The 23,568-nt window shown below is 36.5% G+C and overlaps 1 protein-coding gene across 4 annotated transcripts in view; it reads right to left on the bottom strand.

The window, feature by feature from the left end:
* The window catches only part of CORIN (corin, serine peptidase), a 134,388-nt gene that overhangs the window by 59,228 nt on the left and 51,592 nt on the right, over nucleotides 1–23,568 (bottom strand). For all 4 annotated transcript variants that reach the window (XR_014584357.1, XM_083835942.1, XM_083835941.1 and 1 more), the window contains exons 5-6: nucleotides 17,094–17,275; nucleotides 5,067–5,180 (exon numbers count right to left, since the gene is read on the bottom strand). Coding sequence is in view for 3 of the 4 variants with exons in the window: in XM_083835942.1 (XP_083692068.1) it covers nucleotides 5,067–5,180; nucleotides 17,094–17,275 (296 nt within the window). In the remaining variant the exon portion in view is untranslated. The remainder of the gene's footprint in view (nucleotides 1–5,066; nucleotides 5,181–17,093; nucleotides 17,276–23,568) is intronic.

Raw genomic sequence — 23,568 nt, 5'->3', positions numbered from 1 at the left:
AAACAGTAAATACCAAAAACCCCAAACTAAATCAAAATATGTATGTTCTAGTTTCACGTGAGAAGAATAATAGCATCTGAGAGTAAAAATCTAAACATTATTTGTTTTGAATAGGAAACAGCATGAAGTACTCTGGCAACCTTTATCCTTATTGATCAATTCACAACTCTGACAGTTTCTGTCCTTCTATTCCTCCTCCTGCAAATGAAAAAAAAGCTGTTTTTTACTATGATGTTTCCTCTCATTAAATTCACTGTTTAATTTCCATTCATACCCCCATTCATGTTTACATTCATACCTCTGCAGCTGCAGCAGTGACACTTAAAACACAGAATCACAGAGTCATAGAATGGCTTGGGTTGGAAGGCATCTTAAAGACCATCCAGCTCCAGCCCCTGCCATAGGCAGGGACACCTCCCACTAGACCAGGCTGCCCAAAGCCCTATCCAGCCTGGCCTTGAACACTGCCAGGGATGGGGCATCCACAGCTCCTCTGGGCAACCTGTTCCAGCACCTCACCACCCTCATAGTAAGATCATCTAGTCCAATCCCCCTGACGGAGCAGCAATACCTAGATCAGGTCACACAGGAGTGCATAAGTGTTCTCTCACTGTGAGTGAGAACTCTCAATGAGTTCTTCTCCCAGTCGGCCCTCATGTCTGGGATTGCACTAACCCAGGTGCAGCATCTTGCACTTCACCTTGTTGAACTTCATTAGATTCACGTGGACCCAATTTTCAAGCTTGTCCAGGTCCCTTTGGATGGCATCCCTTCCTTCTGTTGTATCAACTGCAACACTCAGCTTGGTGTCATCTGCAAACTTGCTGAGTGCATACTCGATCCTATTGTCTACGTCATTGATAAAGATATTGAATAGTACTGGTTCCAAGACAGACCCCTGAGGGACACCATTCATTAACAGCCTCCGCCTAGACACAGTTCCATTGACCACAACTCTCTGGGTGCAGCCATCCAGCCAATTCCTTATCCACCAAATGGTCCACCCTTTAAATCCATCTCTCGCCAATTTAGAGATCAGGATGTCACGTGGGACCATGTCGAAGACCTTATAGAAGTTCAGATAGGTGTCGTCAGTCGGTATTCCCTTGTCGACTGATGCAGTCACATGATAGAAGGCCATGAGACTGGTCAGGTGTGATTTGCCCTTGGTGAAGCCATGCTGGCTATCCCAGATCATTTCCTTGTCTTGCATGTGCCTTAATGGCAACTCTCAGGCCCACACAGGGTGAAGAAAAAGAATACAGATTTCTTTTCAAGGAAATAAGATTCATTTTGAATAAGGGAATATGAATCATAGAACGTGCTGGGTTGGAAGGGACCTTAAAGATCATCTAGTTTCAGAAAGTCTAACAGTCTTAACATACTTTTCCATTAAGGTATTGGCAATAATATATAGACAGCTACTTACTTCCATCAGAAAAAGAGCACTTTGTATTTGTAACAGGCTCAACTTGAACTTCGTTCATGATGGGACAAGCCATGATAAAACACAAATTTCTATTCCATACTCCACTAAACCCAAGTATATTTTGAAGCCTAGACAATCTTTTGCATTCAACAACCCTTAGATCTCTGTTCACACATACCCAGCTTTCAGCATTTCACTACTACATCATATAACCTCCTGAGGGATGGAGGGATGTAAGAGAGACTGTTGCATTTGCTATATTATGTGTCAGACTTACTCATGAAGATCTTTCTGAGAGTTCCAGGTTTCAGCGCTGATAATTTATGCATTTGTAGATCAGTGTTACAGCTTCTTTCCTATTTACTTTCCTACGTGATAGCTGGCTGACCTGAATTCTGATTCCTCAGCTGGTTCCTTCCATTGCACAAGGTCACAGAATAAATTTCATAAGCAACATGATGAAAGCCTAAGTATCAGATTTGGGATGCAGCTGTGTAAAAAGGTGACATTTCTAAGTCATAGTAAATGAAACTGTACTTTCGAAATGAGGGACTGATTCTGCTATAGCCTAACTATTGCTTGCATAATACTTATGACCCACCACAGAAAGGAAGAGAAAAATGCATATCAAGAGCCAGGAGTAGAAAAGTAATCAATTTATTGATGTGGAATCTTAAAAAGCAGAATCCAGCAAGAACTATTGATGTAATAAAGATGAAAACTAGAGGCTTGTACATTTCATAGTATATATAATTTTCAACATTAAGACTAAGGAGGCACAACTGTTAGATTCACCTCACACAACTTTATAGACATCTACATAATTTAGTTTCTAAAGCATACAGTCCAAAATATCTGCTTCAGATCAGATGAATCATACATTAGAAGTCTCTATTTCTCCCAGCTGATTCTCCACATATAGTTTAGACATTTAGCTCAAAAGAAGTCTACTGCACAGGGAAGGATGAGTCCCTCACTAAAGCATGTATCTTCATAACTAGAAGCCAGAGACATCTCTTCAGATTGGTGCATCTAAAAAAAGTGTAAGAAGTCCTATATTTTGGGATTGCAGATTAGGGAAGCTTCAACAGGAACCTGCATGTTCCAGGGGGAATGCATCTGGTTACACTGCATTTGTAACCAGATTTTTACGTGGAGATTATGATTCAAACATGACTGAGCAAAACCTTTAAGACCAAAGGTATTGAGGTGAATGGGCTTCATCTCTTGTCATGTGGTCCCAATAGAATGAACTGATCAGGGCACTAAAACCAAATATCAATGCACCTATCAGGTGCATTGGAGTTAGCCCTAAAGTAGCAAACAAGCAAACTGCTGTGCTGTTACTGCAGTTGTCTTCTCTTTAACAAAATTGTGGGAGGAAATGTAGAGATGGGTAACAGAAATATTAAGATCAGCATGAATTAACTATGAAACAAAATGTGTGTATGTGTGACAACATCAAAAGAAAGAGCAGAACAAGTGTTAAAGGAATGCTATTTGTTAATTGCTACAGAGCAGTGTAAATGTAATCTCATTTAAATGACCTGACAGCAAAAAGAGAAAGAACAGCTTGACCTAAAGATAAGGAAACAAGATCAAGACCAACCCTGGAGAAACAAGGAAAGGGGGAAAAAAAAAAAAAAGTGAGTTTCAGGAATATTTTCCAAAAAGTGCTCACTCCCTAGGACTGTAAATGCTTGTCTGAAGGTTAACTTCTCTTTGCCAATCGAGAAGAAACCAAAATGACACTAAGAAGACACAAAAGCAAGTGTTTTTCATCCTCCTTATCAAACACAAGAGACCCTGGCCAGACCACCTGAATACACACTGGAGGTGAGAAAATTAAATCAATGAGAATGACTGCAAATGAATGACATACGTTTTGTTTAGGATAAATACTGCCTTTCTTAACAATAAGATCTCCTCACTAAGTTTTTCCACACTAATTTCCTTCAGAAATAATGATTAATTTGAATGGTTTGATTTTCAAACAAAGCATAAAGGTAAATCATTTATGATAGAAAAAGAAGCTTCCCAAGGGCAAAAGAGGACAGAGCAGAATTGGCTGAGGAAAAGAGTTCCTGAGTTGGCTGGACTCAAACTTGTATAAAGGACCCAACCTGAAGGCCACAGTAGGCAAAGGCAGTTTTGTTTGTAAATCCTTTTCATTTCTATTCTGCTTTATCATGTTTCTTTCAGTTTTCTGTTTTAAATAATTAATTATTATTCTTTACCTTCTAATAAAACTTGACCACTTGATTTTTAAAAGCCTCTTAATCTCATTTGTGAAGTAACTGTGAAAGACTCACCTTACAGTTCTAATTGACTCAGGATCTCCTAACAATCATGTAAATTGTGAGGAGTCTCATGTGCTCTTCACAAGAGTAGTAGAAATAGTTGTACTTCTGGGTAATTTCTGCTCCTTATCAGTCAGCTGTTGCAAAAGTTTGTTTGCTAGAGCAAAGAGTCCAAATATTCTTCTCCATCTATATTCCCAACCCTTGTTGGTTACCTTCCTTATGCGGACAAAACAGCTCCTCAGCAATTAGTGGAGCAGAAATAAGCCTAGAACTGATCCATGTGCTTATACCCAGTTATCCTCTTCAGTACGTTTACTCTAAACCAAACCTGCTGATAGTTTCATAAGCTCCTTTTGCTCCATCCCCTAGAGTTAACAACAGATTTTTAAATAAATTTTATGTTAGATAAAACTTTCCTATAAAGCAAATAAAGTCTGGACATAATAACCAGGAATAAAACACTGCTGTGCACAAATCATAATTTTAGGGTTAGTATTGGCAATACAAATAACTAATACAAGGTAACAGTAATGTTGTCCTGAATGTCTTAATGGTGTATTTCCATACTTTAGTAAGTTTTGGTGAAAATGTTCCTCTAATTGTAGCGACTTCAGAATTTGAGAGGGGCATGGACTAAAGGAAAGACAATCTTTTACCAGGTAAACTTTCAGGCAAATAAATCCTGCTTCAGTGTTACTGTTTCTGCTGTGTAAATGCTGCTTATCTGACAAAAGTTTTTCTCCACCCCTACTCCCCAACTCTTACCAGGTGATCAAATAAAAGACATCCTCTACCTATAAACCCTGTGTCATTTTAAAGACAGACTTTCTTTTAAAAGTAGTCTTAACTCATGTCATTGATGCTTGTTTTTTCAAGGCATATAATGTTTTTATTCTTACATTACTAATTTCTTACTTTCCCATTTCTAATGGAACTTGGGACTGACAGGCAATTTTGAATTTTTTAGCTTACATTACAAACTACAAAATTAATGCCCAGGACTAGGGGCAACAATTTTCAGTTCATTAACAGAAGTGTTCTTTTTGGCATATCACTGACCCATTTTTAAAAAGTTGCCCCAAAATATTTCCATGTGGCTCCTTTCAGAAATCTTAGCAGTTCTTAACTGTTAATGAAATCTGCTTCCAAGCATGAACTTTTATAGATTGAAATACAATCTGCAGCAAGAGTGAGCAAAGGTAAACAATGGCAACTGAGAAAGTCCAAATGTCAATATATGCAAATACTGTGCAAAGCTCTTATCCTGAAGCTTTTGGGCTTCCCTGAATGGATTCAGTGCTTTAAGAGAGCACTGCAGGATGTAAGAAACTTACTGCAATGGACCTCATCACTCCAGTCATCACAGTCATTGTAGCCATTACACTGCAGTTTCCCCGGGATGCAGATCCCACTGGCACACAAGAAACTCTCCTCTCCTCCACACAGTGCTGGAAAAGAGGAAAGGAAGAATACATATTAAACTTTAGATATATGTTAAAGAAATAAGCAGAAATGAAAGATATTTAGAAGATTGAGTCTTAATCGGTACACTTAAGCAACAAACCTCAAATTAATCAAATTCAAGCAAGTTCAAGCTGGCATTTTCATCTAACTTTTGTTATTTAAAAAAACAGGTATCTAGACTGAGTTAATCAGTACGATTCAATCTATTTCTGTCTCTAAAATGCACCTCTTCAGATTAACTCTTTTAATACTGATCTTAGGATAGGATTAAACAAACTCTTTCCATTAAATAGATGCATTGGATGAAATATCCAACTACAGTTACAACAAATAGATCTTCCCAGCCTAGGCATTCAGGCACAAAGTTACTAAGACTTAACAATGTCATAGCACAGATGCTTTCTATAGGGAAGGATTCTTCAAATATCCTTATAATTCCCAGAATGCTAAAAGACCATCATTGGTGTTATTCAATATATGGGGAATTGAGATACTTAAAGAGATGAAGAAGAACCACCCCAGAGCTTAGCATATCCACCGGGAGATGCCTTTGCAGAGCCGCAATGTTCAGAGACAGAAAACTCATAACACCTTCAGAGTCAAGTCCTTCAAGGTTCTTAGAATATATAGACACAGATTACCAATAATTTGTCTATATCCTAGTCCTTGTAACAGAGACCAAAATTCCAAGCCTTTCCTTTAAAAAAACTTTATCTGAGAAAATTCCTATTAAGCACACATGTAGGGAAAGATATTAAGTGAAAATTACGTGATGATGCAAAATAAAGACGTCAAGTAAAAAAAAAAAAAATTCAGTATGGAATCTGTTTTCAAAAGCAACAGTTAGCAATAAGGCTACTCAACAAAGCTAAGCAAAATAGAAAGTTTTACGTTCAGTAAAAAATCATCAGGAAAAAAAGAAGACAACTTTAGTTTAAGTATACATATCTGAAATGAGAAATAGCTTATGTATCCATGTGTAAAAACTTCAAGTTTAAACAGGAAAATCACAGGAAAGTTCAAAATTCTACTCAGAGAAGTTCCACTGTAATTCATGCTAAGTACAACAAAAATCTGTGACTGTAGCTTTCAAACTTTACCACAAAGCAAATCACAAGTATGACAAACCAGCAGTTTCAGCAGCAGCAATTAGAGAATCTCTTCCTCTGTTAACGTCATTTTGCACCTAATCAAAACATAGCTCCGTATTTCCTATTTAAAAAAAATATATAAATTTGCATTTTTCCCTGGATTGCAGTTCTTATTTCCTCTCATTTTACACTCTGAACCTGAAGCTTGACAGAGTCTGGAAGATATATTTTTAATCTACATCTCAAAAGAAAAAAAAGAAGTCTTATTGAGTGTTTTTAGCATAATTTTTTTTTCCTCAAAAAATGCTTGCCTACAAGCATATTCATTCAGAATACACATTAAAATAAAATTAAGTAAAAATAATTGAATATCCAAGTACTTAATTTTTAGTAGCACAAGCTTTTATGGCCTCAGTTTAACAATGCAGTTAATGATAAAAGATAAAGCACAAAGGTAACACACTGCATATATTACAGAAGGCATTAATAAATCAATGACAATCATGATGTTTGTGTCAACACTTTACTTAGTGCTGCACTCAGTGGAATTCCTAATGTAGGTGTCGTACAGAACCTTAATCGTGAAAAGCAAAGTACTAACCACAATAACGTGCTCATTAAGCACATTCGCAGGCAAACAAAAACTAAGCTCAAGTGAAAGGTCAAGTGAAAGGTCAGTCCCCAAGCTCACACACTGCTAACACCCCATTTTAACTCCTCTTCCTGGAGCCAACATTTCATTTACAAAACGAGAGAAAGTTCTCTCTTCATAACAAGCTGTTATGAAGTAACTTAGAGCATACCTTTAATCTTATTTTATATATCTTCAGAAGATGCAAATATAAAAATGAAACAAAATGAAAAGCAAAATGATGCTGATGAAATCTGGGAATGTTTCACAAAGTATGCAGATACAATTTAAGGATATAAAAGATGAAAGGTAGAAAGAGATGAAAAACACAAAGTAGTAAATATTGACTCTCCATGATGACATCAATTTTTGTCTGCTTTTTTTAGTTTTTAAGCCATACTGTTTCATAGAATTTCAAGAATTCATTCTCTTGTGATGTTCCTTTTGATTTTAGTAAATGTATTTGCCTGAGTAATGGAACAGCTTGCCCAGAGAGGCTGTGGAGTCCCCCTCCTTGAAGATATTCAAAAGCCACCTGGACGTGGACCTGGGCAACCTGCTGTGGGAGGCCATGCTTGAGCATGGGGTTGGACCAGATGGCCTCCAGAGGCCCCTTCCAACCTCAACCATTCTGTGGTTCTGTACCAAAAAAAAAATATTTTTTTTTTTCTTAAATTCTCAAGCATATGGCTTTTATTTAAAGATCTTATAGTGCTTTAGATTGGAGGATTGCAGGTGTTACGCCATTTTCTTTTTTTTAGATGTGAAAAGCTGTAAGATTAGAGAAAACTCGTTAGCCTTGGTACTATGAAGCTTATGCTGCAGGAGTCTTATGAACTTATTTTTACACAAATGAATTGATATTCAAGATTTCCGATAGGGACTGAAATGTATTTCCACTTTGGAAATAAAGCTCTCAGAGGAACACCACTGAATGCAAGAAAGCCACAAGAAAAACCTGAAAGATAAATCTCAATGGAAATAATAAAATTGTTGAGATAGAACAAATCCTTTTAAAATTGTCATCAATGAATGACCCATTTTAGAAAACAGGTAGTCATGAAAAGACTATTACACCTGTTAAATCTGCCCTTGAGATTAAAGAAGGAGCCTTTAATGTGCATACAAAAAATAAAATCATTTCTGCTCATGATCAGCCTTTCTGTGTAGCAATTTGATATTCTTCACACTTTGCTGAACCACAAGTTGCACAGTGGATGCTGCGATGTACCACTGAGCATTTGACATTCAGAATATGGTTTTCAAAAACGATTAAACAGTTCCAGCTTGCACTGACTGCAAGTGCCATTAATTATCCAGATTTCCAATTTTATTTGTGGATCCAGTATAACTGTCCTTTCTATTGCATTATGGCAATAGATACACATGCACACACACAGCACTTTAATTTTTACTCCTGACTTTTGGCAAAGAGGATTATTTTCTTTCAACATATTTGCATGTTTTTCTAAGCCTGAAATATTATTTAATCATCTCCAAGAAATGGGGCAATCTTCTGTCAACAGACACACACACCCTTGTACAAAAATGTGTTTGTAATAAAAACATATGTGAATACTTTCAAAATCTTTTCTATTACATTCCCAGGTACATTCTCCACCTGGGCAGCATATGATCTTGACTTTGCTATAAAAATATTATTTTCTAGTTGTGTAATGGAGCCATGCAGTGGAAGCTACACATGCAAGTGATTTTACAGAAAGTTTCTAATTTCACAGAAGTGTGTTCAAAGTACATTATAGACTTTAAAACAATTTTTTTCTACTTGTTTGTGCTATTTAACATTTATGTCTCTTAATCAGATGTAAGGTGGGGAAAAACCAACAGCACCATCCTTTTTTTTTTTTTCTTTATAATGTGTTTTTCAGTAGGTTCCTCTCACTACTCACTGTGTGATTGGACGTGTTTCCTGACTTATACCTGAAGTGTTACAGGCTCACCTCTTTTCTTCCAGTTTTGGAAGGGTGTTACAAACTGCAAAATACATTAGACTTAACAGCAACATAATATTAGATAGTGTCCACATTTTTATTTTACAGGGGGAAAAAAGAGGCACTGAGAAATTAAGGTCAAAATTATAAGAAATAATGAATAATAATTTCCATTTTCCAATCTAAGACATTTTCAGTACGTTATTTTTTCTGTAAAGACTCATATTACATTCAGTTGTAACTTCAAGACCATACTTCAGTTGCAAATGAACCCCAGATATACACATTGCCTTACACATTGCGCTTTCCAGTCTCTACAACGAGTAAGCTCTATAGTGAGCCAGCATGAACTCTAATTCTCTGTAGACCAGCGTTTATCTCATAGACAATGACATCAGGTAAAAATAGAAGATCAAATAATCAAAATATTGTAATTCATCATACAAGAAAGTTATTTTAGGTTGGAAAGGAAACTTTAACTGACTTGAAAATCTTATATTCTTCTAAATTGGGTTTTTATGCAATTTCCTGCATGTTCAAAAAAGAATACAGCATAGATAGATCAAAAGGAACTATTAGAGGAACCATCTTGATTTGCTTATTGATCTCTGCCATCAGTACGGGTCTTCATTTGTAGTAAGGTAGCAACAATAACAGGCTTCTATGTTGCATGTGAATGTGCCAGTATGGCTTGGGAGAACAAAGGTAAAAAACAGCAAGGATATTTATCTGACTGTTTTTCTTAGACATCAGAAGAACAAAGTCTGGAATCCACATTCACTTCTAGGTTTTTTTCATGTTCTTATAAACCATTCTGACTCTTTCTTCCTAATACCTCCCTACCCTGTTCTGCTTCTATCCATTCTGATTTCCATCACAATCTACCCCATTTCTTTAGAAGCATCTTAGCATGCTTTTTAATGTGAACATCTTCTTTTTCATATGTGAACATAAGAAAATTCATCTCACATATTGCAGTCTCCTAACTGACCATGACTGGATATGTTTGGTCCAGTCTGGGTAGAGCTCAGGTCAAGGAGAGCACACACTCTGTGAACTGTAGCTCCAATGAAATTAATTTGTGTTTTCTACTAAGCTTGTCCAAGAAGACATTTCCAGAAGGTTAACAACTTGATCATATCTCCAAATATCAGATTTTAATGGAAATGGTAAAAGCCTTGTCTTGTGTACCAAAACAAACACTTCTCCCGAAGAAGACACAATGTTAGATGAAAGGGACACAAAGAAAGTGGAAGCAATCCTTGCTGACAGATAAACAATTTGCAGGTGCTTATTTCAGACCTTTGCCAGGAAGGTTTACAGTCTGGAAAAGTTTCCAAAAATACCTGACTAAACACCACTGGTGGCAAAAAAAAAAAAAAAAAAAAAAAAAAAAAAAAAAAAAAGTGTTTTATTTTACCTTCAGCTACTATAGTATCAAAAATGTCTCCAAGGTGCCAAGATCATTTATGTGCTCTACTTCTCAGCCAGATTATTGGAATGCCTTCTAGAAGATTATGCAGGCACATCCCTGGATAACTGCAGATAGCACAAACTGAAAAAAAATATATTATCTGGTTGCATTTCAAGGCATAGTAATAGCTAAAGCATTGTATATCTGTGAAAATGTCCATGAAAAGTGCTATTTTTTTTTCAAAGTGAAGAAGAAACACCATTCACTGTTTAATGCTATGAAGAATGCTATCAAATAAAATAGCCTTAAAAATAATCAGTTAGTAGTACTTTTCATATAATGCAGAAATACGTTGTAACACCTTACAACAGGATACTGTGGATACTAAAATGAATGTAGATTCATGAAACAAAGGGACAAAACAATAGAATAAAAAATTATGGTGGGTCAAAAATTACAGAAATGTCCTTGAATTTCAAATAGATGGTAAATGCAGGAGGATTTTGAACAAGTATTGCCGCAGAGTCTTGCCCTGTTCTGTTTCTCTGTTGGCATATAATTTTAAAGCAGCTTTTGGAAACAGTATTACAAGCTAGATGGATTTCTGTTCTGATTCAAATACAGTCATTCACACAGTTACAATAACACAGTAGGACTCAGAGGAATCCATGTATTCTCTTGCCTGCAGATTTTCATCACCTGCTCTCTGTATTCTGTGTACCCTGAGGCACAGTGTCTGCATCTTGTAGCTGTCAGCTATATAAAGTTTTGATGCTAGGATCACGATCACTGAGTTAGGAAAACTGGCAACTCCTTCCCCTTAAGAAACTGTTCATTTCTTTAATTCCCTATGATGCAAAACCCCATGGTGGAAGAACACAAGACCTTTCTCTTCCAATCAAGTGAAGTGGCCTAAAAAGGCCACATGAGAGACTCCATGCTGGAACAGAAGTAGGCAAAGAGTAGGAAAGTAGGCAGATGGTGCGGGAGGCACAATGGGAGAAAAAAATTAACTTGATGGACATAATAAAATAAAATGTTAAGTCAACAGACGTAAAGAATGAGTGCTTGGGAAAAAAGAGTTCCTTCAACTGTAAATGTTTCCACACATGGAACACCATCAAAAAAAATACTTTGCCTCAAAAAAAGGTCTCTCTATTGCTGGTCTTCCAGCTGGTCAGCGTCAATGTTACAGATACACATATCACCTCTGTCATCTTTTCACTGCATTAAGTGAATGCAACGGCACAGAAGAAAGATAATGTCTTCCTGATTTTAAAAGTTTTTTCTCAAATCAGTTCTGTATTGGATAATTAGCCTCTCATTGCCTAAAAATAAAATAAAATAAAATAAAATAAAATAAAATAAAATAAAATAAAATAAAATAAAATAAAATAATAAAGTAAAATAAAATAAAATCTGATTGTAACCAGATATTGCCTTGAGTCTCTATTAGCTGAGTCTCTGTCCAAAGCTGTTTCTCAAAGCAATTTCTCTAAATTCATATCAGGGTGAAGAGTCCTGAAAGATAAACAGGGCACAATAGGGAAAGAATAATTAAATAAAAAGTGTCAGAACAATTTTTATTGGCTTTTGATGCTTGGAACAAACAAAGCAAAGCAAGATTTGCATTAGTTCAGCATATTTGGTCAAGAAAATTGGCAGCTTTTTTTGCGTACATTATATTCATTCTCTTAAGTATTTTCTGTATTGTTTTCACTGTAGCAGTTTATGCAGGACAAAGTAATGTATGATGACAGCCACTACAAGAATGTTCGAACTGTTCAGCTAAGTTACTGCAAAACACAAAGGTAAACCTAGGTAAAAGCAGTGTTATAAACAAATTCTGCTGAAGTCTGTAGTTGTGGCATTAATAAATCTATTAACTACTTGTTTTTACAGCACCTTAAAATGGCATGCATAAGCAGTAAATTACTATTACTAATATTCTTAATGTGGTGCTCCAATTAAATGCTTCTTATCCAGATTAAAACAGGCTAAGAACTCCTGGGGTGTCATCTCTGAACAGCTGAAAAAGAGCTCACGCCAATTATTCATGCATTTAGCTCTTTCTTGCCATTGCAGGGCATTTATCAGCGTGTAGAATAACTAATTTCTATGTTTTTCCCAAGAAGGGAGATTATCTGGGATATCAGCAATGGCTTTCCCAATCACCAAATACTGTAACTTTTCTAACCAGAAAAACTTAATTAAAAGACCGCATCCAACTGAACAACTACTGCAATAACCAGTGTGTAAAAGTTCACAAAAATTTGTCTTAAAGAATGTAAAGGTTATATGAGTTATTTATAATTGCATGTGTTACTTATAATTTCATAGCATTCATTTTTTTATCATTTCTTTTCACAACTTTTTTATTATTATTTATTCTTTACTTTTTACAGATTTAAAGTTTAAATCTTAAGAGGAAGGGATATGCCTTTTTAGTATGTAGGGATTATTAGAATACCCAGAAACCATCACAGTATGTAAACTCACTTTCTTACATTGAACAAAAAGTAAAGAAACAAAAACAGCCAATGAAGACAAAAATATATATCTTAAAGAACTAACATAAAGAAAGTCAATGTCCCCATTAAATCTGAGTCAAGGCTAAGACCAATAGTATTCACTCCAATAAGAATGAAATAGCGATTCAGGAGGATTTGCAATAAGAGGTGCATGAAGAAAATGTGCTTTCATATATTTAACTTTCACTACTTTACAGATTCATAGAATCACTAAGGTTGGAAAAGACATCCAAGATCATCTGGTCCAACCATCCCCCTACCACCAATGTCATCCACTAAACCATGTCCCTAAGCACCACGCCCAACCTTTCCTTGAACACCCCCAGGGACGGTGACTCCACCACCTCCCTGGGCAACCTGTCCCAATGCCTGACTGGTCTTTCTGAGAAGAAATGTCTCCTCATTTCCAACCTGAACCTCCCCTGGTGCAACTTGAGGCCATTCCCTCTAGTCCTATCACTAGTTACCTTTTGGAAGATGCCGACCCCCAGCTCCCCACACCTTCCTTTCAGGTAGAGCAATAAGGTCTCCCCTGAGCCTCCTCTTCTCCAGACTAAATAACCCCAGTTCCCTCAGCCGCTCCTCACAGGACTTGTGTTCCAGGCCCTTCACCAGCTTCGTAGCCCTTCTCTGGACATGCTCCAGGGCCTCGATGTCCTTTTGGTGAGGGGCCCAAAACTGAACACAGTACTAGAGGTGCAGCCTCACCAGAGCAGAGTACAGGGGGACGATCACCTCCCTGGTCCTGCTGACTACACTACTCCTGACACAAGCCAGGATGCCGTTGGCCTTCTTGGCCACCTGGGCACACTGCTGGCTCGTGTTCAGGAACATTGCAAAATATATCTGTGGAGAGATAAAATCTCATAAGACAAAATTGTAACTTTGTTCTTGAAAAAAAATGCTATGAAAAAATATTTTCATAGTTTGGCACAACCTTTAGATATTTTAAAACATTTTTTAATTAGAAATGAGCTCTTGGCATTTTTTGTTACACACTTTTTTGTACCTTTCAGAACTAACAGTGTAAATAATATGCAACGGAACAATGCAGTGGAATTTATATTCTGTATTTAAATTTTAATGCACTATGTCTTTTATATAGCTTAGATAGTATTACTTATTCCAGTTCTCATAGCTATGAAGAGCAGTTCATGCCTCTTGGGCATCATTTTTTAACAGAATAACCAAAACAGACTTAACGCCTCTTCGGTGTAATGCAGAAGTGAACATTGTCTGACAGTTCTGTACTGTTTCTTAGAAAAATTCACTGTATAAAGAGACAGAAACCTCACTGCTGCTTTTGAAAGAATTTTGGCATTTAGATTCATTAAAACATAATGTCAGGGCTTTTCTAGATCTCCACGTTAGTATAAGTCTGCTCATTGTGTTCTTCTATTTCTCATTCAAGCTACTCTGCTTTTTTCTACACAGTTTTAACAGCACCAGCTGTGTTGGCTGGTCAAAGCACATAAAATAACACAAAAACACTGTAACAGTTAAAAGCAGGAAAAACAGAGCTGGAATATTTCTGTGATTAGTGATATGCATAGCAGCCCCCAGGAATGCTTCTGAGATTTTTTTGCCCCCAAGAACACATTATTGGAATAGTGCAGAATGAATGCCTGATGATGCTTCCCCATCATTGCCCCAGTACACATCAGAACTGTGGAACCAGTTCAACTATCTATCTTAAATCTCAAAAGCTGGATTCCTAGAACTTTAATTCTCATAGTAGCTGATTGTCAGCTACTGGGTATTCTTTTGTCATTTGTGTGAAATGATATCAACATGACTGATGCAACCCTGTGTAGGTTACTGAACCTTTTTCTCTGCAATTCACTTCAAACACAGATGGTTTTACTATAAAAGTATTCAGTTCAAATTTTCCAATACATTCAGTACTTCTGTGGCCACATCAAGTATGTATTCTATAACAGTTCACTGCCTGGGAGAAACTACTTTTTTTTCAGTCAAATATGAATCACGTTAGAAACATTCTTTTATATGAAAGTTGTCAAAATATTCTCTATAGTTTATCATTCTATACGAAAGATATCATATCCAAGCATCATGCAAATTAGTTCATGAATAAATTAAATAAAAAAGCCTTTTATTTTATACCACAGGACGTCAGAGCTGCCAATAAGCAGCCTGGGTCTCCAGTATGCCAGATAGGGCATTGAATTTCACAGCTGGCTTTAGATGTTTTCCTCTAGTGAGAAATAGCAAGCATCCACTGTGTACTTTTCTGTAATTTATACAGTTTACTGTCACAGACATATAAATTCTGACATAAAAAATATGGAAGAATAATCAGTCAGGCACTAGTCTAACATATTCTTTTCTAGCATTATGAAATACTAAATATATCACTATAGTCTGAAACTTGAAAGTTTCAGAAGTCAGCAATCTCTTCCAGCTTGATCTAAAAGCTCAATTACCTAGATTTATTGGGGCTTTTGAAAAGTTCAGCCATCTATAATTTGTCCAAATTTAAAAGGCATACTTTTATCATACCTTGTATTCAGTAGGTGTACCACATATGCATGAAACCCAGGTTTCTAACATCCTGCTTTTTCAGAATTATACCTCATTCTATGCTGAGAACTAGTGTAACCAATTACTGATATGCTAGTCATTTATTGAGTATTGCTAGCTACTCCCATTGCTCAGTGTACAACCAATTACCATCCTTATATATTTACTGTACAGCCTCTTCTATTACTTGTTATTGAGGATGACATGAAGACAAAATTATTATATTCCTAGCTTGTAGGATGTTCAACCTCTACAATATCAAAGGTATAACACCTATAGTTACAACATCCCTCTAAGCTAAAAGGACAGTTTTATTCCCAGTTCACAAAAAGGAAGCTGAGGCATGGAAAAAAAATGCTTCCTATTTGTAGAGGCCCATGAGACTTAGTTTTTCAGTATATTTAGCATATATTTATTTCATATCAAAACACTATTCCCAGTGGCTTTCACTACGGTATCTTGCCCAGAAGCCCATAGGAACCTATGGAGCAAGAGACTTGTGGATAGTGTTCAGTTTTTCCAGAAAGCACTCAGCTACCTTCAAGAAAACACTATCCTTCTTTATCTATTTTGTCACTGCAGCCATTACAAATGTTCCCACAGGCAAGGATACATATTGCACAACAGTCTCCTTTACTTCATTAACCCTCAAAACATGCCCTAACAGATGCAGAGAACTTCACTAGAAAAATGACTTGATCTAATTATTAAAGGCTATAGCGCTATGCATATTCAGAAAGTGCAGGGAGATATACGCCAGGCTATACAAATCTCAATTGCAGCATTAACTAACATTTGAAGATACACCATGTAGGTAACAAGTAACCTCACTGATTTTTTAAGCTCGTGTGTATAACCTTGCTTTTTTCAAAACAAAAATGAAAAGTAATTTTCATCACATCATTTCTTCCTGCCTGTTGTCACCCAAAAGTCATTAACAAAATTGAAACCTACTGATGGACAGTACAAGCTTCTGTCATATAGGCTCACATGATTATGAATATCAGCAGTAAAGTCTCAGATGCCAGCAAGAGCTTGAACTCCAGCAATGGGGCCAATAGGAAAAAAGAGTCAGGCTTGCTTCTGGCAGGTCTAATCTCACCTATATTGCATCTAGAGAACAGACCAGCAGCTCTGGGGAGAAGGAAATACCATGTATTTAGGTAGGCTTCCAGAGACTTTTATTCCCAAAAGTCTAAGAAGCCTCTAGTGGATGTATACGAACTCAACCTTTTGAAAAATTTAAATCTTGATCAGCTCTGGACTGAGAAAAACAATTTTACAGCAAGGACAAAGGAGAAACATTTGAAATTTGGCCATGTATTGAGTTCCTGCTCCAAATACCAAACCTATTACTACTAGAGCTCAGTAAAGAGAAAGTCAGAAGAACATTTTTAAAGGGTCTATTATTTTTCTCCTGCCTTCTTTCCCAGAAACAGCTCAGAATTTTTAATGCAAAAGAAAGCAAAGAAAAAACCCTCAAATCAATACAAGTCTATAAAATAAAATAAAATAGAATAAAATAAAATAAAATAAAATAAAATAAATCAGCCTAAGCAGTTAAAGCATGACAAAACTATAACCTCCTGACAATCAGGCCTTATCACGGTAATGTGAGCTAACATAACAGAACCAGAAACAATAATTTCATCCCAGAGCTTATGCTACAGAGTTAAATAATACGTTATTAAATAGGAACTCTTGAACATGGTATAAAAGTTGAGAATGGAAACATACATTGCTTTCCTTTTTCTTGGTATGGTGAGAAGCATACCCTTGCAGTTGTGTCATTTTCAGTTTGGTTGTGAAATTGAGAGCACTTGAGGAATTCTGGCCAAGAAGCATTTACCATCCCCAGGACGGGTTCACACCCTTCTTTTGCTGCCTCGCAAAATGTCCTGCACGGCAAGAGGCCTCGACTGGAGAAAAGAGACAGAGAACGAAGATAAAAAGGATTATCACTCTTGCAGATAGCGAAAAATTTTATTTTTTTTTTAAGAAAAAAAAAAGTAGTTATTAGTACTTTTGAAAAATTTCACTTTCTACAGAGCTGCACGAAAAGGGTACCTAAAAACTATTCACTGAAGGTAACATCAGCTCTGGCTTTCAGGCTACATTTAAGCCTCTGTCAAGCTCAGAACAGTTTCTAAATCCAAACCTGCACAAGCTGAAGCTGATGTTTCAACAACAGTTTAAGCAATGTAACAGTGCGCTGACACAAGAGAAGAGGGATTGCTTCCTCATCCTCTTCTTCTTTCCCCAAATTGTGCAGACCTACCCACTCAGACTTTTGTCAACCACTTTCATGAGCTGATAAAAAATCACTAACTTGAAAAAAACTGTATATGTTTTCGATTGGGTAAGCTTTCTGGCAACTTAGGTGTGCTGAATCTGCTCACGGAGAGAACCAACAACTGCCAGATGTACTTTGTAGGAATCCTTAATGCAAAGCACCAAGCCACCCCATCTTTTGGCTTTTAGAGCTCTTCCCATCTTTCCCTTCAGCAGTCAAACATAGTGTCAGGAGCAGATAAAATGCAATAAATATTAACATGATTTGAGAATTGTATTTTTTTAAAAGGCAATGTAAAATAGTAATTTTAGAAGTATAACAAGTTTAAATGCAATATACTTGTCTATTCCTTATTCTGATATATATACCTGCTTATATAGTTTTTCTTTAGTCTTCCTCTACACATACAGAGGAAAAGTAATTAAAATAGATAGCTATGAGCTGTCTCCAGATCTACGTAAGTAGAGTCAATGAAGTCAGTAAAAACTGGCTAGGAATCTATTAATATGTTAACTGTACATCTGGACAAGTATAAAAACAGTAAATTTGCCAGATTACAGCTGATACAATGCTAGCCAAGTTAGTCAAGATTTGAGCAAACAATAAATTTCAAAGCAGCCTCAGCCAAGTTAGGTGATACATGGCAGACATAATTTACAATAGACTACTGCAGCATAATGCATACAGGAAGGAATATCTGAATGTCAACACATACAGTTCTCTGCTTTACTGCCAGCTACCACCTGAAAACCATTCTGGTGGAGAAGAAGAAAAGCTCTTGCACAACCAGTGTTAATCTTAGCTATAAAGAACTGTTCCAGTGCCTTTCTCAGCAGCAGTCAGCTCTATCTGTGCGAGCACATTATTACTGATGTCAAACAGACTAACCTAAGCTGTTGCTGGAGCACAGTGGAGGCAAACCTCTCAGTAAGCAGGTGCAATTGCATCTGAAAGACCCATAACACAGCCCAAATGAGACACGTTGCCTGCCCATGCAAACACTTAATCTATATGACTGTTACTTATGGAACAACATGTAAGGCAAATACCCACTGGCTAGAAAGTGGAAGCACTAAAGTGGCTAGATGGTGGCACCCAATAAATAAACCTGTTCACACTGAATAAATAACTAAACTCCAACTTGACAGTATCCTATAACCTCTAGAGAAAAAAATCATATTATAGACATCAACGAATTAGGAAGAAAAGAGGCCTAGACATATAGCAGGAAAAACAAGACCTCTGAGTGGACTTTGTTAGAAGACTATGTCAGCCTTCTGGCTGAGGTAACAGAAATAAGGTGTGTAAATGTCATAAAAGATCTCTCAATAATACCTAATGCCTTATCACTACGTTTTCTCAATGTGTGGATATCTCCCTAGGATTCACTTTAGTGCTCTTTGCATTTCTCAAAATATTCTAAAAAAAAGTTACCAGCGAAAGACTGGGAAGCTAATATACATTTATAATTTATGAATTAATGGTCAAGAGCAGAAATTGCATAAAAATCGTAAGCAAAAAAAAAGAAAAAACCTCAGTCACATTTAAAACAGTTCAAATTTTCTCAGGCATAATTAGAGTTGGGACACATATTCCTGAGAATATAATGAAAAATGTAGCTCTGAATCTGAAGTACAAGTAAATTTTTTTTTTTTTAAGCATTATTAGTTATTGCTGGTTTTATTTTATTAAAAAGCTACTATATAAATTGTAATTTTATATTTAACTTGAAATCAATGTTTTGTCATTCAGAAAACAAGAATAATGACTTCCTAACAAATCTGTTTAAAATGCGATTCACACATTGTTTTTATTCATTTTCTTATCCAATTTAGAAATATGGCTGCAAGAGTCTACTGACTTCACTGTCTGATTTCAGGGTCATCTGCTGATAGTATCAACAGCTCTGTAAATAAAAGATAATTAGACTGTTACGTGTACCTAAACAATTATACTTTTCCATCATAATCATGAGCTGCCACAACTGTTACCACAGCTGATTTTCTTATCACAACAAATTCTGGAGAGATTCCATACAGAAAGTGACGTAATTAAAGTGAATTTCATCTAAAAAAAAAAAAAATATTACGTTGCCCATGAAGGTTATTTGTCACCAAATTTTGAAAGGAAACAACACTGCTTCAAGTGGAAAATGTCAACTCTCGATGGAAGTAGCAACATTTACAGAGACCTACAATATGTTTAATTAAATATGCCTCCCTTACAAAACCAGCTGATACATTCAGAAATGCTTTACTCACACAAGTCCATGGGACCCAAGGGTGCTCAGAGAACTGGCCAGTGCTCTTGCAAGGCCAGTCTTTGAAAGGTCATGGAAATCAAGAGAGGTTGCTCAAGACTGGAAAACAGCAAGTGTTGCACCCATCTTCAAAAAAAAGGCCAAAAATATCAAGCTGGGTATCTTCAAGATGGTCAGCCTTAATTTAGTCCCTACAAAAATCATGGAGCAAGTCCTCCTTGAACACACTTCTGGTCACAGCAAGATGATGATGACTGGGAAAAGTCAGCATAAATTTATCATGGGTAAACCACAGCTGACCAACCTGACTGTCTGTTATGATAAAATAACTAGATGTGTAGTACTGGGATTGTCCCGTTCAACATATTTATCAAGGGCCTAGAGGTGGTGACCAAGTGCATTCTTGTAAAGTTTGCAGATGACACCAAAATGAGGAAAGTAATCAATATGCTTGATGGCAGAGCTGCCATTCAGAGGTACCTGGACAGGCTGGAAGAACTGGCCAGCCAGAACATCATGAAATTCAACCAGGATGAGTGCAAATTCCTGCATTTGGGAAGAAAGAATTCACTATAATGATACAGGTTAGATACTGACTGGCTGCGGAGAAGCTCTGCTGGGGCCTTGGTAGAAAGCAAGCTGGGCGTAAAGCCAGCAGTGCAGTGTTGCAGCAAAGAGGGCCAACAGGGCCCCAGTAGGTTGAGCAACCTCAAGCCCTGAGGACCTGTGGGGAGGCTGTAGAATCAAGTTCACAGTGGTGGATGATAGGGGCGTGAGAGGCAGGTGGCATAAGTTGAAAAAAGAGATGTTCGGGAATTAAAATTATCTAGCCACTAACAATTCAGTATTCAGTATTCTTTTTTATTTTTTTGACATTTCAGAAATAAATACACAAACATATCCGCATGCATGCATACAGACACTTCAAATGATCATTTTTTCTTTCTTTAAGTAGATTATAGTAAGTTTAGTCATTAATGAAAGCTGCCATATTTGAAATAGTTTATTGCAAAAATATAAATGCATGAAATTGAATCCTCACCATATTCTTTATTGTAAGGATAAACATTTGCCTCAGAGTTTGAGAAGGAACAAAAGGCTGTTTCCAGAAATAAATCAATCTGTCACAGACTTGCATCTTGGGGATCATTTTCAAACTGCATTTCGTTCTGTGCCTTCACATCCAGGCCACATTTAGATTCCACATGCCTCATTTAATGTATCATACAATCATAGAATGGTTTGGGTTGGAAGGGACCTTAAAGATCATCTAATTCTAACCCATTAGATCAGGTTTTCCAGGGCCCCATCCAGTCTGGTCTTGAGCACTGCCAGGGATGGGGCATCCACAGTTTCTCAGGACAACCTGTTCCAGTGCCTCACCACATCCATCGGAAAGAATTTCTTCTTTATATCTAATTCAAATCTACCCTCTTTCAGTGTGAAGTCATTACCCCTTGTCCCATTACTATACTCCCTGATAAAGAGTCCTGTTTTCTCCTGTACACCTACGCTGATTAAATTTTCGACACAACTTGTTGCAGTTTATATCTAAATTACTGCAAAACCTTTTGGGCTTTTGCATGTACAATTTTGCTTCATTCATACCCATTCATAATGAAAAAGATCTTTCTCCAAGTATACCACGTAAATTGTATTCCTCTTTGTATCTGACTCATGGTTCTACCTCCTCATCCCAAAAACGTTGCTAGAACTCCACATGTAGACATGAATAAGTGGCTTGAATTGAGAAGTCTTCAGTACCCAACAGTTTCCTTACTTACTCCAGTGTTTTATTTTACAGTAATAGAAAAAACACAGTACCATTAGCAACTGTGTGATATCATGGCAGCAAACCCTACAGGCAGGGAATAGAAAGCTGCCAGAGGTGCCTCACTACCCGTGCTAATGTGGAGAAATCAGTGAAAAGCAAAATACTCACTTGCATAAGTATTCTGACATCAGTGTGGTTGCTTTCCTCTGCTTAGTATCTAACAGGAGGAATGTTCTGCCATTGTTGTTGCTGAGTTTATTACATACAGTAGCTGGAACCACTGATTCAAAATAGATACCTTTAGAGATATATTCTCCAAATAACTTTAGATACATTTACACAATACTAGATGCTCTTTATAACTGAAATTATCAGATACAAGACAACAGCCTTTATGTCTAGAACTGTCTCTTTGCATCTCCCTTGTTGGCAGCTTACTTGTTGCCTGGAAAGACGCACATATATTCTAAAATAGTACTTTTCACCACCAGATTATTATGTGTTGAAAGGCACAGAATTCAGCACCAGAAAGCACGTAGTTGGTTGTGTACAAACCCAAGAACAAATGGTCCCTCTTGCTGACAGGAAGAGCTGCTGCTTATTAGTTCTGCACCTTGTACTGTCAAATTAAAGGTTTACTATCTGACCTGAAATGTGTCTTCAGATAAAGACATTCCAAAATACTCTTCTTTTTTTCACAGAATCTATTCCGATAAGGAGAGAAGGAAAGGGCACAGCAAGAGCATCACAGTAGCCATCCCTGCCTCTTGACTGGGGCTTGAGAAACTCCCTAAATGAAGGGCATTTGACAAGGCAAGTGACTGGAAACAGTCATTTAGGGCTTTGGACTTTGTTAGCTTTTCATTTTTAATTAATTAACTTCTTCAAAAAGTTTTATTAACAGAGTTACATTTGGGCAAAGGTATTAACTGGTTTAACTGAGGCTCCTTAACACAGAAAACACCAGAAACAAACCCACTACTTCCTATGGAGGGTGTTTAAGCTCCAAAAGTATCTCTAAAAATCTGTAAGATGCCACAAAACTAAAATGGAGTATCGACTTACCTATTTGCTGATGTTAGCCATTTAATTTATTCAGACTGATGCTTAGAGTTAACTTCTCACTTACTTTCTAAGAAAACACACAATACACTATAAAATTATATTACATTGAAAAGTAACATAAGCAGTGATTCTATCTCATTAGCTTTAAATTATTCCCACTGGTCCAATGGAGCATACATGATTACCTCACATTGTAATTGAAAGCAGTATGTTTTGCTGACTTGTTTTTTCAAGGAAATGATAGGAGGGTCATTAATTGAATTTAACAAGTCTGTGACTGAGATCTACTTGAGCTAACCACGGCTAAACAAATTTATGCTGTTGTTATGATTTGTACAAGTGTGACTGCCATTTAAAAAATAAAAATAAACAGCTCTTGAGGACTTTCAGATGAAGTTTTATACAAATGTGAACCATTCAGTTTGATCTCTGTATTCCCTAACCCACATCTAAATCATTAACTTCCTAAGCACCCCACTGTAGCTATAGCCTGATATATAGCCATCAGGTAATAGTAGTACAAGTATGTTAATTTCTGCAAACGTAACTATAGCAAAGTTCAATATACGGTTCATTGTTTTCGAAGGTGTTTCAACGTACTAATTATTCATTACAATTTAAATTTTACAAGTAATAGTTTAAAAAAATAAAATATAACTGTACATTTATATTTACCCGTATAAACAGCAGTTTAAAAGTTTCTAAAAATGTTAGAGATGAGTAATCTGTTCAGTAGATTCATCTGCATATTAAATGATTTACATTTATATGAAAAAACACAAATATAATTTCACCTCACTTGCTTAGTTTAGGTAATCCT

The sequence above is a fragment of the Anser anser genome (genome assembly GCF_964211835.1).
Source record: "Anser anser genome assembly, chromosome: 4".
Lineage (NCBI taxonomy): Eukaryota > Metazoa > Chordata > Aves > Anseriformes > Anatidae > Anser > Anser anser.
Note: the sequence above shows the minus strand (reverse complement) of the source record. Positions and strands in the feature narration are given on the sequence as shown.